The sequence below is a fragment of the Ixodes scapularis genome, unplaced genomic scaffold (genome assembly GCF_016920785.2).
Source record: "Ixodes scapularis isolate PalLabHiFi unplaced genomic scaffold, ASM1692078v2 PGA_scaffold2__306_contigs__length_199485367, whole genome shotgun sequence".
Classification (NCBI taxonomy): Eukaryota; Metazoa; Arthropoda; class Arachnida; order Ixodida; family Ixodidae; genus Ixodes; species Ixodes scapularis.
Window position 1 is genome coordinate 6,040,068 of NW_024609857.1, and position 15,242 is coordinate 6,055,309.

The following is a 15,242-nucleotide window of genomic DNA, read 5'->3' on the forward strand; positions in this document are numbered from 1 at the left end:
CCCATACTCACAGCATGGTCGGACAGAAGGTGGGCTGCTGCATCCTGCGTCCTTGTTGGAGAAAATTGATGATGTCCCAGTTGTCCACTTCCGGGTAGGGCGTCACGCCTCGGGTCATCAACTCCCACAACAATACTCCGTACGCCCACTGAAAACAAAAAGAAAAAAAAATGAAATCCGTTTACAACTCCCTGTAACACCGAATTCCCTGTAACGCGGAAGGTACGGAGAGGGGGCTATGCCCCTCCTCCTCTCCTGCTCGCCGCCTATTTAGGGGAAACTTTTTTTTCTGTTAGATTTAGCGGGGAATTTTTTCTGCTGAATCTAGCGGGGAAAATTTTCCGCTAAACTTAGCGGGGAAAATTTTTCGCTAAACTTAGCGGGGAAATATTTCCGCTAAATTAGCGGGGAAATTTTTCTGCTATATGTAGTGGGGAAAATTTTTCAGTAAAATTAGCGGGGAAAATTTTCCGCTAAATTTAGCGGGGAAATTTACCCGTCATGCACCGCGCGGTTACGCTGACGCCGACGCCGCTCACGCCAGAAACGAGCGCCCAAGAGCTGCGCTCTAAAAAATGTTGACCCCCCCCTTTTTTTTAAGCTTATAGAGGCACCAGCTCAGATGTGGAAAAAGTGGCCGTCATGATAGACAAGCTGAAAGAAGGCATTAAAATAAGCCTTTCATTAAAAAAAACCTCAGAGGGCCAGGTGATGATTTTCTAAGGGACCTTGCTATTGTAGCCTTCAAGCTTTACTTCTTCACCCTTTTAGTCCTGAGGAAGCAAAATTACTTAGCAACATGTAAGCTCTATTCTAAAGGGAACCTTTTTATTGTTATAAAGAAATAGAACATGTAATGCAGGCTGACTTACTAGAAACAGAGTCTTGCCTAAAGGCTGAAATTCATGAAGCGAATTATGCGACGAAGAACTGACGAACTTCGCCCGACGGCACGCTCGCTTTGCGCGCGACGTAGCAGCCACTGTGCTGATTCCACGCACAGAGCAAAAGCCACCAGGCAAACATCGTCAATTTTTCGCGGCATATTCGCCCCATCGAGTCCAGCCTTAAAGGGGCCCTGCAATGACTTTTTGACTGATTTTTAATTTGCACTGAACATGAGCGTACTGAACGTAGTAACCTAATCCAACTTTTCTTTTCTCAAATTTCGCTTTATTTTAAAAGTTATAGGCAAATTAGAATTACAAAAACAAGCAAAAAATAACCTACTCCATGACGTCTTAGGTCCTGCCTTGCGTGGCCTTGAACTAGAGGAGGAGTAGTGAGCACATCGGCGCACACGGCCGCCGCACTCCGTGTCGACGGCTCGAGAGGGCGCCACTAAAGCACGTGTTGGATAGGCTGTATGAAGCGGGCGGCCAGGGCAGCTCGCATTTCATTTGCAGCGCGACTAAACAGTAATTCGGCATAACATTTCATTGGCCACAAACTACTGCAAACACGGGGTAAAGATCAGTTCAGAACGGGAGCCACTTCGCGCTGACGCACCGCCAAATGGCCAAATCGCCAGCAGTGCCCGCACCGAAGGCCTTCGGAACGCTCGGAACCGGTCGGATTCTTGAGCCGGTATACGACCACAGCGCCGCCGCGTACATCCGGGACCTTTCTGCGCTCCTCGTCTGTCGTAGCCTCCTCCCACTAGCCTTTTCTAGTATGCGCCGTTTTTTTCCGCCGCTTGGTGGCGGGGATGTCGACGGGTCATTTCTCGTTTCCGTACTTTCTAAACTGCATTTGTTTCTTTTCTGATCTAAAGTAGTGAACAAAAACTACTTTCATACATAATTGAAACGGTTCGCGACACTTATATTTTGTATCTCGACTAAAAAAAATCTCTTAGCGGCTTTGACCAGTGGCAAGCCCAGGACCAAAGACGTCACATTTTGCGCGCTTTCGGTACCGCGGGTCGCCCTCGTCGGTGTAGGAGGTTTCCGCGTCGTCCGGTTAAAATATGACGCACTGATATTTAGTTACTCTCTCCGTGCCCGCTGGCTTGCCCCAACCCTTAGAGACGTGGAAACCGCAAAAAAGGAAGACGCTTAAATATGATTGCAGGGCCCCTTTAAAGGGGTATGGAAAGAAAATGTTTTCACTTTTATTTCTTTGTATAGATGTGGCCCATGTTGTGCCGACCACCCAGAAACACTAGCCGACACTAATGTTTCTGGGCTGCAGGCAGAGAAGTCAAGAAAAATACATTTTAAAACGAATGAGCAGACTTCATTTACGACTGGAGTTGTCTGTGAAGCTCCGTTGGAATGCCGTCACGTCATGAGTTCCTAAAAGTAGCGCCAGTTCGCGGCAGTATGGCTCTCGCGTGGAGTTACTTAGTCCTGAAATTGAATTTGCGGAGAACGCTCATAAGCTGACGCTGCAGCCAAAGCTACAAGCGCGAGCTATCTCGCGCTCCTGGCTTTGAGACATGGATTTCTAGCGCGAGCGCTCGGTCGTTCTGCGGAACAACGTTTTAAAGCAGCGACCTCGAGCTCTCGTGGTTCTGTGATTGGCTGCAGTCTCAGCTCCAGAATGCTTCTGTAACGTGCCTTCCACACTATCGCGATCGCCGTTCTTTGCAGACGTAAGGCAGGAGCTTCATCTGGGGATGCGGGGACCTCTGTCAGGCCAACCATACGCCATTGCTGGCTACTGGCGGTTATTTCTGTTCAATGGTTCCCTCCAGTCACTACTACAGCAGTGTGAAACTAACAAGGTGAAGCGAACGCTCGTGGCACATTAAATACCGGCATGGACGCAAATGATGTTACGGGCAAGCTCGCCAGGGGCGCTTCACGGTGAGAAGCTCGACAGGGGCGCTTCTGTTTTTCTCACTATGAGCAGTGCACGTGCTACCCACACGGTTGAGTTTTAATTTCCATAGTCCATAGAAGCTTGGCACTGCACGTGCTTGCACCAGCAGAGAAAGTTGAAGTATTCTCACTCTGGGTTGTGACAAAATTCCATCAAATGGCGATACCCAAACTTCTCGCCGCGAATAGGCCATAGGGCTTGCAGTCCTCGGATATCACTACTAGGCGAAATTGTCACGCGTTGACGCCACCAAGCAGCGAGGCTCGCAACTACAGTACCTTTGGCCGTACGAGAACTATTGACATCACGAGCGTGATACGCATTGCGTTTCTCGCTGGCTGACTTTGAAGCGAGTGGAGGAAAACTCGCGCTCACGTCATTTCGTTTCCGTACCCATTTAAGACTGCGTGAAAAAAAGCAATGTCGAGGCTAGGACACGAGCAGTGTGGCACACGAAGCTGAGTATCAAGTGCTCAAGAGTGACAGGCTTGGCAGGCTTTCTTTTACACAGTCACAGCTAAGACACTGATTCTAGCAAACCTGCCCAGACGAATGGGTACAGGCTTTCACGTGGCTGATTTCTAGCATTTTCATTTTCTTTTGTTATTGCTATGCATAAAAACGTGCGGTTCTATTCCCCGTGTCCACGCACCACGTCCGTCTTGTGGTTGTAGATGCCCTTCTCCAGACTCTCGGGGGCCATCCACTTTACAGGGAGCTTGGTCTTCTTGTTGTCACCGCTGTAGTAGTCCTTTTCGTACACGTCTCGTGACAGTCCAAAGTCGGCGACGCGCACAATGAAGTCTTCGCTTAACCTATAATAATTAGAGAAAAAAAAACACCATTAAAAGTTTAAACATGCGATAATGCCCCCAGTTGGTCCCCGTGGGGTATGTCCTACACATTGACACGGCGAGATCACCGACCTATACAAAATCGCTTCTACTTACATGCAGTTGCGTGCTGCGAGGTCCCTGTGCACAAACTTGGTGTCGGAGAGGTATTTCATGCCCTCAGCTACATGGATTCCGTAGGTGATCAAATCCTTCACCGTTGGTGACTGCAACACACATACATTTGTTTTGAGCTCAATTCGAATCTTCAACGGCAGTTATAAGAGCATAGGGTAAAAGCTACAATTGCATGATTAATCCAACTTATAGAACACCTGGCAAAATGTTAAAAAAAAAACAAAAAAACATGCGCATTTTTTTTTAAGCGGAATGGTTACAAAGAGGCAACAGCGAGAATAAAATGCCATCAACAGTCGGTGACAGATTAAGATTTCAGGGAAGCTTCTCTCTCCCCTTTAGCAAACGAACGATGGAGAGGGGGCGACCTCCTCTCCAGTGTTCGCTCTGCTAAAAAAAGGAGAGAAGCTTCCCCTGAATATAGTCCAAATAACATCTGTCAATATAGCCCAAATAACATCAGGAGCAATATTACTTTTGTGTTACTTTTTTATGAAGGAATACTTTTTACTGTTTTGACGTTACCGGTATCCATAAGCGCCATATTTCAAGAAACTGGGAGTGTTTGCGTGGGAACAAGAGTTCTAGGCAAAATTTTAAAGAGATATGGGATGAGTGGAAGAATTCCTATGACTTGGTGCCTGTAAACGCGAAATTAATGAAAGGATAAGGTTTAATGAAAAAGCATTAACTGTTTCATGGAGTGAGCCGACGTCATCAGCTTTGAAGCCATGCAGAACGGCACCTTAATGAAGCCACGCGCAAAGCTAGCCAACGGCACCTTTTACACTTCGGTCCCATTGGCGGGCGCGCGTCGACGATGCTCCCATTGGACAATGCGCATCAGTTTGTGTGGCGTCATCCTGACTGTGTTTTCACATTGCTATGTTATCCCTGATCACCGCGTTCGCTCGCCTCGTATCGGTTGTATGGAGCGTGGCAATGTATACGGCGCGTGGAATAAACCAAGGGGTTCGTTCTGCTGGGAACTACGTTGCTGTCTGTTCTTTCCTCGCGCCGCGAGGCACACGACAGTTTGAACGATCGCTCACCCGACGGCGCTGAGTGTCGGCGAGGCAGCGGCTCCACCGTTCCACGCCCAAGGTCAGCCGCAGATTAAAGAAGGGAGCGAAGAGCGGCGTGTGTGCTTTTGCATTTACAACTCATAAGAAGTGCTTCGGTGTACCTCAAGCCTTTTTCATATATATCTTGGGAAGACGTGACGAGCAGCGTAACTGCATGCGTTAACCACAACTCGAAATAACTATGTTATCTATTATTTTGAAAACATAACGAGTAGATTATTATGTTACCGAAACAAGTAATGCGTTCCCGCCAACTCTAGTAAACGTCCGGTGGCACAGGCGGCCAGCGAACGAAGGCTTACGTTTCTCTCCTCGCGTATGTAGGAGAGCAGGTCCCCGTACTTCATGTACGGGATGATGACCATGAGCTGGCCGCCCTCGTCGATGCTCAGGCCGATGAGCGGCAGCACGTTCATGTGGTGGAAGTCCTTCATGATGAGCGCCTCCTCCAGGAACGCCTGGCCGTCCGCCTCCCCGCCTCTCGAGTCTGCGCCATTTGCACAATCTGATACTTGTAGCGATGAAATAGGTATATTCCCGCTCACGGACGACATGTAGTTGGCTCTCAACTTCCCCCAAATAAGAAATTGCAAACAATGCTACTCGAGTTTAGTCATCTGCCGAGCTTCGCAGCCTCGATACTGGCACGTTTTAATGTTTTATTTTTTATACTTCTATAAAGTAGTTCAAAGTCAGATGGGTAGTGACTCGGCGTCAGCTTAAAATGTCACGTGGAGACTATACAGTTATTACAAATTAATGCACTTTTGCTCATTCATTTTAGAGAACTTACCACCCTTAGTATCGGTGTGGATGCAATCTTATGTTGATACCTAGACAGATCTTTTTTTTCTCCTTGAACGTGATTTGTATCGTTATTTGTGTTACCGATTCACGTCCAAATTGACTTTTGCGGCACATTGACTGGCGATATGAGCTGGATTGCGCGACCAGCGACCCTGAGGTACAGGCCACGCAACAAAGCGTCAGAGCATCAATGGCGGTGATCCCATTTCTTTTTTGCACCCACCGCACGTGATGCCTTGACACCCTCCGCCGGGTGCATAATACCGTGTGCGTCGAGTTCTCCATGACATGCATCTGACCGGGGAGGGGGAGGGGGGGCTAGATATCGCACGCGGGGGCTGTCAAAAACGAAGTTAACCCCCGTCGCTCTGCCGCTTCGTTCGACACTCACTAGACTGCGTGGCCCCTACCGTCAGGTCGTGGGTCACGCATTTCAGCTTATATCACCGACTATTGTACGCATTGTATTCCGAGTTGCGTTAGTTGTTGTTTCTCTCATGTGCATAAAATTTCTACCTATGGTTCTGGAGCACCGAACAAATAAATTAAAATAATTATTATTATGAAGACCAGTAGTAGTAGAATTTATATTGAAAAACAATTTGAATTGCAATAATGAAATAAATTCAGTTTAATTGCAGTTTGACATTGATATATAATAAGTTATATCTTCAATTAATTTTCCACCCTCTTTAACGCCTTCAATTTCTATCCTGTTTTGCTACGTTAAAGACCATTGCTAAGGAGCAATAAGGTGTCCCACTCACTGTTGTGAAGTGTCTTCACCGCGACAGACTGGACCTCTCCCTTTCCTTCCAGCTCCAGCGTTCCTCTGTAGACGCAGCCGAAGTGTCCTGCAGAGCACAACCAAAACGTCGGGTTCAGATAGACCCACAGCCCTATCGATAAACGCTCGAGTCGGATTATTAAATGCTGAAACCATTCACTTTCACACCGAGCGTTTACTTGAAAGTAAAACTGCATTAAACGACCCAGAGCTAAGCTGTGTTTACACTGGCGGTGTAGTTACATTTCTGAAAGCGGTTGCTGATCTGTATGGCGATCCCATTCAAATCTATACGCTTTCGAAGACGAGAAAGATCAGTTCTGCTTGTGATTCCGCTTCCAATTTTGGTGCCTTCTGGATGCTAAATAAACGTCTTTGGGTACCTCGAAACTATGGCACACATACAACGCGCACGTGACGAGATCGACAGGCTGTGGGTCTCCCTCAAGCGGACTTGATGCTACTGACAAAAAGGCAACAACCACCCAGGAGCGCAACACTATGTTGCTAGCCGCGGCGAATTCTATGTCTCGTCTGCGTTTTCAATGTTTACTTGTCAGCCTATGTTAATTTAAATGTTGAGCGTCTGTTGAAACTCGAATTTGCATTGTTCTTCCACAATGCGCATGCATCGAGCCAACTACCACAATGGCCACCAACGTAGGGTCACCATGCCAACACCGAGTCAGTATTTCAAAAAGCTGCGCATGCGGCAAGGCAACCTTATCGTAAGTGACAAGACACGATTGGTAGAAACTTGGAAACAGAAAGAGAGCAGTGGCCTTCCTGGCAGCTACTGAGGACGTGCCAACGGCAAGGACGCTAGTCGGACGCGCTCTTGGAGATAGATGCGCTTACCCTGTCCGATGACAGGGCCCAGGGTGAGGAACTCTCGCTTAAAGAGCAGCTTCTCCGCTTCCAACATCGCCTTGGTCTCGTCGTCCAGTTGGAAGGAGGAGGCGATGAGGGCTTGTCTCGCGTCTGCTTCGTTGCCTCGCACGTAATCTTTGGGACCAAGAAAGAAAAAGGTTGACAGACAGGCTTGCAGTGCGCGATGACTTTGAAAGGTTTTGTGGCGGCAACTGACAGAGGCTGTGCCAACATGCAAGTGTGCATGGGGTGCGTGTGTGCAAAAGAAGCTCGGGTGCGTCGAGAAGGATGTTCATATATAGTGTTGCAAGTTGCGCCAAATGCATGCCATGGCGCATCTTTTTGGCGTGATAGTGAAAAATATATAGTTTAATTTTATTTTAAGCAATTGCTTTTACGATAGTACCAACATGGTAGTTTGGAGAGGAACTAGCTTCCAGGCAATCGGTTCACCTACTGTGGGTCAAACAGACGCCAGAAATTTCTGCCCGCATGCTGAGACGCAACGCGCTCTCGCACTGGTTGCTCATCTCATGATCCCGCCTTTAAATACCTTGTGTGCAGAACAATTTCCACCAACAACAATTTTAGTGCACGGATGATGGAGTGAGGTGCATACGCCGGCAGCGAGTGCTGAGTCTCGGGGAAGTGTATTACGAACGTCACCACTCAGGCCGTGTTCCAAAATTTACTCAATCTTACTCCATTGTAAGGGTTTTGTACCCTTGGAATTCTAAAACCTACCCGCGTTCAGCGTTTTTCAATCTTTGCTGTCACGTGGTACGATCCGCCGGAGTAACTCGGATCCGTTTGAGTAAGATTTGCAACACAGCCTCATTGTCCGCTGCCTCAAGAGGTCTTTTCCGTGATGCTTACAAACGGTGCAACAATAAAGTGTCGTCGACAATCGTTAAAAAAAAAACGATAAGAATAGTTCTAGTACCAATTCCTGCCACCTATAATCTTGGGACACGAGGGGTTTACGAGGGCCAACTTCACGCCTGCTAGGGCGGTTTTACTGAGAAAAGGGCTATCGCAAAGGCGGGCTGGTAATGCATAACTATTAAACAAAACGCAGAGACACGGGATACACAAAAAGGGGGACAGAACAATTGTTGTTCTGTCCCCCCCGTGACAGGACCAAGGTTTTAAGATTTTTTTCATAATCAATCAGCACATGGATCATGCCACTCAATGAAGTAGAAGTAATGCACTGTGCAAGATCAGTGACACAGTTCGGCAGGAGGTGCGCTGTGCACGGATGTGTATAAACATATAACGGGTCCAAAGCTATGGGCAGCGGGTTATTACATCAAGTTGGGCTGTGTTAGGTTCCAGTTGAAACCACCGTATTTCCCCAGAGGCATGTCGACAGCTTTATTTATTCCCTCATCAATATTACCAGCCAGCGAGAGCAAGGCAAGAGTGAATGCCGGCCGTCACTTTCTACCAAATTAGTAAAGATTAGCTCTTCTCGCGTTTCTCCGCTGTGAAAAGTGTACGCATGCTAACTTTCCCACAGAGAATGTTGTGGACCAATCACTGCATCCAGAAAGTTATTTGAAACAAAAAACGGTCTGACTCAAAAACACAACTCTCACGCAGGTAGCGCATTTTCTAAATCAAAACGGTTTTATTATCATTATCTTTTGCAATGGATCACAGTGATTGACAGACTGATTGCTCTATAGAAAAGCGCACGTGTACATATTGACGAAACGGTGCAAGCCAACTGTCCCGAACCCCAAGTTGTGAGTTTGCGCAGTCTGAAGCCGAGTGTTAGGCGCGCAGCGAAGACTACGGGTTAAAAACGAAGCCGCGGGGTGTTACGTTGGCCATGTCTCGTCACCTGGGCGACGTCTTACACTTACTTTGCTGTGGGTCGGGGGGTACGGCGTCGTCTGAAAATACGCACAACACATTGGTTCGACCTCGGCCACCTCCCACCGCTAAGCGTGAGCGCATCGTTAGCTTCCATTCAAAGAAGTTCCAATTGAGTAATGCTTAAATGCCGTGCACAGCATATTTGCACTCAACACCACTGTCCCTCGATCAGAGCCAATCAGAGCTCGGCTCCTTTCTGACGTCACCACAACTTCTGCAAAAGAAGCAGGCGACCTGCTCTCCGCATACATTGGTAACTCCAGCCCGTGGTATATAATAAACGTTGGTGGCATATAATCGGCTTCTGGTCACGTGGTCGGTTGTTCTGTCTCCGAGTTGTGAGTCTGAGCTCTGGTTGTTTTTGTAAATTTTTTCCAGCGACTGCCATTGCATGGAGAGAAAAAAAAGGAAAAAAAATAAGATTGTGTTTTATAGGTCATAAATGCCAAGGAATAATTCTAAGCGGTATTTATTGAAAGTACGAAAACAGTTGCATCACACCTCATTCCTACTTCCTAGCTCTTATATAGTTCGTCAGCGTGAGTAAAATAACTACTCCGTGGCCACTTTATCCAATATTCGCCACCATTTCAGAAAATAACTGATGCGCCCCCACTACCCCAGTGGCAATGCATACCAGTTAGGAAGAAAAAATCATAGGGGAATTAAAGGGCATGATGATAGACGGTGTTAAAAAGTACTTGTACTTTACTTGAAATGTACATTCTATTTAGCGTATTTTACCTAAAATATCTTTTTTTAAAAGAAGGGCACTAAGAGGTTTGTCGATTTCTTTGTGTCCTTGTCCTTCTTCAGCAAAAAAAATACTTCAAGTACATTGTGCGCCGGTGTATGCTGTGGGGATTGTGATCCCTAAACATTCTGTCGCGTCAGCGTTTTGGCACGCCGTGGCGGCCGCGCTGGCGTAGCGAGAGGTGGCACTGCTTACCACTGCGAGTGGCTTCCTCCTCTACCCCTTTGGGGCGATTTCCGTAACGAACCCCCGCACAAAGGAGATCGACGTGTCGCTCCTTGATTGGCCACTTCGCCCCCGCCGTTATCTTAAAACCAGCGGACAGCAGTATCTCCGCTCTCTCTTCTTCCTGGGATTCGGCGGCGGCGACAACGAGGACCCATACGGCGCACCGGTGAGCGTTTACCCCGTCCTTTGTACCTTTGTAAACGACCGTTCGGCCGTGGGCGATCTCCACACCGACGGCGTTCACCAGCTTATAGCCGCTGTTTTCTTCTTTTTGTTTCATTGTAAATAAACAGAGTTTATCACCGTTACCAATGTGGCTGGTGTCTGTTTGCGCTCAACGAGCAGCATGCCACGCGAGTACGAACCCGCTTCGCGGTAGAGCGTCTCGCCGCGACCGTGGAACTCCCAAAGGCAGTGGCCCCAAGGAGAACCACAATGCTTACAACTTTACTTGAAGTACATGACAGCTCCCATCTACTTTGTACTTTACTCCAAGTACTTTTTAGATGCACTTTACCCAACATTGTCTTCATCGCAGTTCACATGTCGTTGGCCGGCAGGCTAAAGTAGACGAATATTCAGTTACGTTGACGTCGAGAAGGTTGACGTTACGAGCCGAAAGGACCAATCAAACAGCGTTTAAAAAGCAACGTCATGGTGTTCGCCGTGTTTCTGTACACCCTGAACCAAATCGTCTACCGTAAAATACCGCGTAATCGCCCCCCCTCGTGTAAGCGCCCCCTCCCTTTTTCCGCACATTTCGCATTTCCGTAAACTACCAAGTAAGCGCCCCCCCTCCCCCTCCCCCCTTTTTCCGCTGCCGGTGGCCCCGAAAAAAGTTTCGTTCTGGAAGTTTTGTTTTTATGTGTAGCCAGGGATCCAATCCAATCCAAAAGTAAACGTGAACCACGTGAACCTTTTGTTCGCCATTTTGTTGTTTGACGGCGCCGGAACCAGTCGCGTTACTGCGTGCGCTATGCACTCGTACACTGTGCAAAAGAAGATAGAGGTCGTCCAGTGGCACAGGCTGAATGGCAAGAACGTGCATTGGACATCGCGTCAGTTCAAGCTTGATCGCAAGAGAATCCGCGAATGGGACAAGAAGTATGAAGTGCTTCTTCAAGAGAACTTCGGAAAGTCGAAGTTACGACGCAAGTTGGGAAACGGAGCCCCCGTTTTCAGCGAGAAAGTGGACGACGCGCTTTTTGAATTTTTTGAGTGCGAAAGAAGTGCTGGGCGCGCCGTCAGCACTTCTTTGTCAGCGATGTCAGCGATCGGCTCGCTGACATCGGCGTTGTGGTCCCGGAAGACCGCGACGAGCTGAGGGATGAGTGTGTGGACCTGGTTTTTGGGTCAGATTCTGAGGAATCCTTCGATGGTTTCGACAGCGAATAAAAGGATAAAGTTCGCAAGGAAACTGTCTACGGAAATCATTTTTGGTAAGACTGCAGTCTAGATTGCATACTTTTAGTGGCTGCCATTTTCTTTATCCGCCATCTTGAATATTGGTGCGGAACCAAGGAAGGGCCCCCCCATATTTTGGTTGAATTATCTCTTGAGTTGGGGGGGGCGCTTTCTCGGTATTTTACGGTATACCCTGTTTCATACTTAGCGTGCAACGCTGTCAAAGCTACTGGCGCGAGGGTGGGGCTTGATCTCGTTGATCATTTGGCGTTCTCGCGCAAACAATACAATAGATGAAGGCTCGCGTCAGTAGCTTTGACAGCGTTGCACGCTAAGTATGAAACAGAGTATACAGTTAAAGCCCAGTTACCTGCGCTCGGACATTTTGTGTGCATGGTTCTGTGCATTTGTGCCTTCGACTGCGCTCGGACATGTGACGGAACAAAGTATAGTCCGCTAGCAATCCGGGAGGTGGAAACTATGCCACTGGAAAGTTCTGCAATAACTCAATCCGCGCTTAAGCACATAAACAACTTTTCCGTCATCATTATCATAAGTCGCGTTCGTAGAAAGTGTAAACAGCAGAAAGGGCACCCAAACAATGTAACCTGTCCTTACACTGGGGATTTGATGAATAATGCAGCATTACTCAATGCGAACTTCTTTGCATTCGGTCGGATTGTATCCAAAATTCTACAAGTAGAGTGCTCGTGTGTGACTATAAAAAGAGCACTGGACTGCTTCGCATAATATGCTGGCTTTCCACAACAAGTTTTCCGGCTGTAAAAGAAAACACATTTTTATGGCATATTTTTTGTGGCGTTTCTTAATTTGCTATACTGAACTTGCCGTTTTCTCCCGGAGGTCTTCCGCCATTTTCGCCGTTGCGGTTGTCGTACTCGACGAAATATCCGGGAGTCCTCTTGTTCGGTTGCCTCCGCTTGTAGTAGAAGAAGGCCCCGACGACGATGAGCGTGATGATGAAGACGGCGATGACGACCCCCGCGATGGTGCCCGTGTGGCTCGACGCCTGGCCCGAGACGAGCTTGAGCGCGCCCAGCCTGAAGGTCTCGTTGCCCATAACCACCTGTGAGGGAAGACAACTTAGCAAGCAACCGCGGAGACACTTTAGAGCTCCCAGCTCAAACAATGCCTATGGAATTCACTGTATTCAGGTTGATAAAGAGGCTTGACCGTACACATTCCTGCACCGTCACCATCTCCCACCATGCCCACTTCGTCGTGCAACAATCGTGCTGCCTAATTAGACATGAGCAATGTGTCAGCATTAAATAAGACGCCATATCGAACTCGTATAGTTCGTCTACATAAAGCGAGACATATTGAAATGTTGCGCTTGGTGAGCAGCAGCTCCAGCATGTGTACTGGCCTGCGATGCTCTCGTAACTCCGATCACTAATCTTTCCATCACTTCAAGCAATGAGAAGGACATTATGTCATGCTCAAGAAGCTTGCGCGCTCAAAGGCAGAAGGGGTGAGGCTTTTCGGGCGCTGAAACTGCACGACCAAACGTGGTACACCTTTTGCCCTTCTTATTGGTTAAGTTGATTGAAAGACCAGCGATTGGTGCTCCGATTGCACCGCGGGCCAAAATACACGCAGGTGCTTCTGAGAGTGTGTTCTTGACATACGGCATACAAGTGGCGAGACATCGGCCGAAATTGTAATAGGCTAGGTTTACATGAATACGACCAAGGGCATCGCAACGAGGACAGACCAATCACGCGCCCAATCCACCTTTTACTCTTCTACCCATTTATTGTCGTCAAATGCGCAACAGTCGCATGATTGCAAAAATGGACAGCCCTACAAATGCAAAAAAAAGCAACCAGTTTGCGAACTATTTACTTTTTGTCGATCGTTTTTACTTTTAAACAAAAGAAAGGAAACGTTACCACTGGCATGCAGCTCATGAATATTGTATGTACTTTGTGTCCAAGCATCGGGAGCGGGTAATAGTTTATACAGGATGCGAAAAAAAAAGAAGATAAAAACTACAACAACAACACTATACACAAGAAAGTTAGGTAGGCGGAGGACTTTCATGAAGCCGGTTTGCGACAAATTCGTGCTAACATATTGTACCACAGAGACGTGGCAGGCACAGTCCAGTGACAGGTCAAAAAGAGCCGGGGAAAAGCCGTTAGGAGAAACTAAACGAAAGGAACAAGGGAGCAATGTCACGGAGAAAGGTTAAAGCGACTTACATCTACGGTATGGGCGGCGTCTTCGCTCTTTTCATAGATTTTGTAGTAGCACACAATGGTGGTCGACGTAATATTTATCACGTCGCACGCATGATCCACGTCGTCTATCATCACGCTAAACTGGTCGTCGTGCTCCAGCACTTCAAAGTTGTGGCCCTGGAAAAGAAAGTTATACCTTAGAAACACCTCATAGAAAAAGACCGAGCATTTAGAAGAAAACAAATTAAGCGGGGCTTTAACATATCTCATTAAAACAAAAAAGACATAATATTGCAGAATACTAAAACCACGCTTAGTGTATATAGGCTGTTCCACGTTAGTGTGACAGTATTTAAATAAAAGGGGAACTTGACTTGAAGACACGATTCCTTCATAGTTAAGCTGCCTACGGTGGTGGAGGTAAGAAAGCAAGTATAAAATGTTCATTAAATAATTAATTAGAAAAAAATACTAATTACATTTTTAGTATTTTGATTTAGCAAGCATGTTTTAATTTGGGGTTTGCAACACGTTATTTACTGGCGCTAAAGCAATTAAGAGATCCCAAAGATTAAAAACCTAACATGCCACGTCGCGTTAATCCGCGACTTTTGGCACTCACGGCAGCGAGAAGTCAAAACTAACTCGGGAAAAGTGCGCCAGGAGCGGAATCAATATCTGCCGAAGAGACGTCGGAGTGGGGCGTGTGGTGACGCGTAACTTGCTGCGAACATGTCAAGGAAAGCTTCGGCTCACCCAATTCGACTCGCGGCCTGCTTCCGCAAGCCGATTTGGGATTTGGCCAAAGCATATCGAGAGCCCAGAGATTTCCATCTACTGGTGTAAAAAGAATAAAAGAAACCCAGAAGCGCCAGTTATCGTATATGAGAGAATCACGCGATGACTTTGAATTTTTAATTGGATCACGGGAGCAGGCCGCGAGCCGAGTTTTGAATTGGGTGAAAGCTTTTGGTCACGTGTTCACAGAACCTCCCCGTCACCAAACGTCCAACTCTGCCGCCTCTTCAGCAGCGATATTGTTTCCGCTCATGACCATCCTCATGCGTTTGTTCCAAGTTAGTTTCGATTTCCCACTGCCGTGATTGCCCGAATTTACCCCGCAATAATTTGAAGGAGATTTATTTTTCTTCTGAGATCTCTCAACTGATTTAATCCATCAAGCTTGAACACTCACAAGAAAAGTTAGACGGCTTCCCCACCCCCCTCCTCCTCTCCGTTCTTCTCATTTGCATTAGCTTTCAATTGTGTCCCTTTATATGCGAGTCAGTTAGCAGCAGTAGACCTTTCCGGAAATAGTATGTGGTGCCCCAAGCGTTGTACGGCACGTGAAATTATCCAAAGAGCGAAGATGAAGCTGAGGTTTCACAACGCAGAGAAGGCGAAACGAAAGCCAAAGTA

General features: G+C 47.3%; 1 protein-coding gene across 1 annotated transcript in view; it reads right to left on the reverse strand.

Moving 5' to 3' along the window:
• Window positions 1-15,242, reverse strand: part of LOC8026273 (hepatocyte growth factor receptor) — a 97,627-nt gene that overhangs the window by 3,820 nt on the left and 78,565 nt on the right. Inside the window, exons 12-19 of the mRNA XM_040212762.3 lie at window positions 13,845-14,000; window positions 12,466-12,703; window positions 7,335-7,481; window positions 6,457-6,543; window positions 5,185-5,369; window positions 3,777-3,886; window positions 3,479-3,641; window positions 12-148 (exon numbers count right to left, since the gene is read on the reverse strand). Coding sequence (XP_040068696.1) covers window positions 12-148; window positions 3,479-3,641; window positions 3,777-3,886; window positions 5,185-5,369; window positions 6,457-6,543; window positions 7,335-7,481; window positions 12,466-12,703; window positions 13,845-14,000 — 1,223 coding nt within the window. The remainder of the gene's footprint in view (window positions 1-11; window positions 149-3,478; window positions 3,642-3,776; window positions 3,887-5,184; window positions 5,370-6,456; window positions 6,544-7,334; window positions 7,482-12,465; window positions 12,704-13,844; window positions 14,001-15,242) is intronic.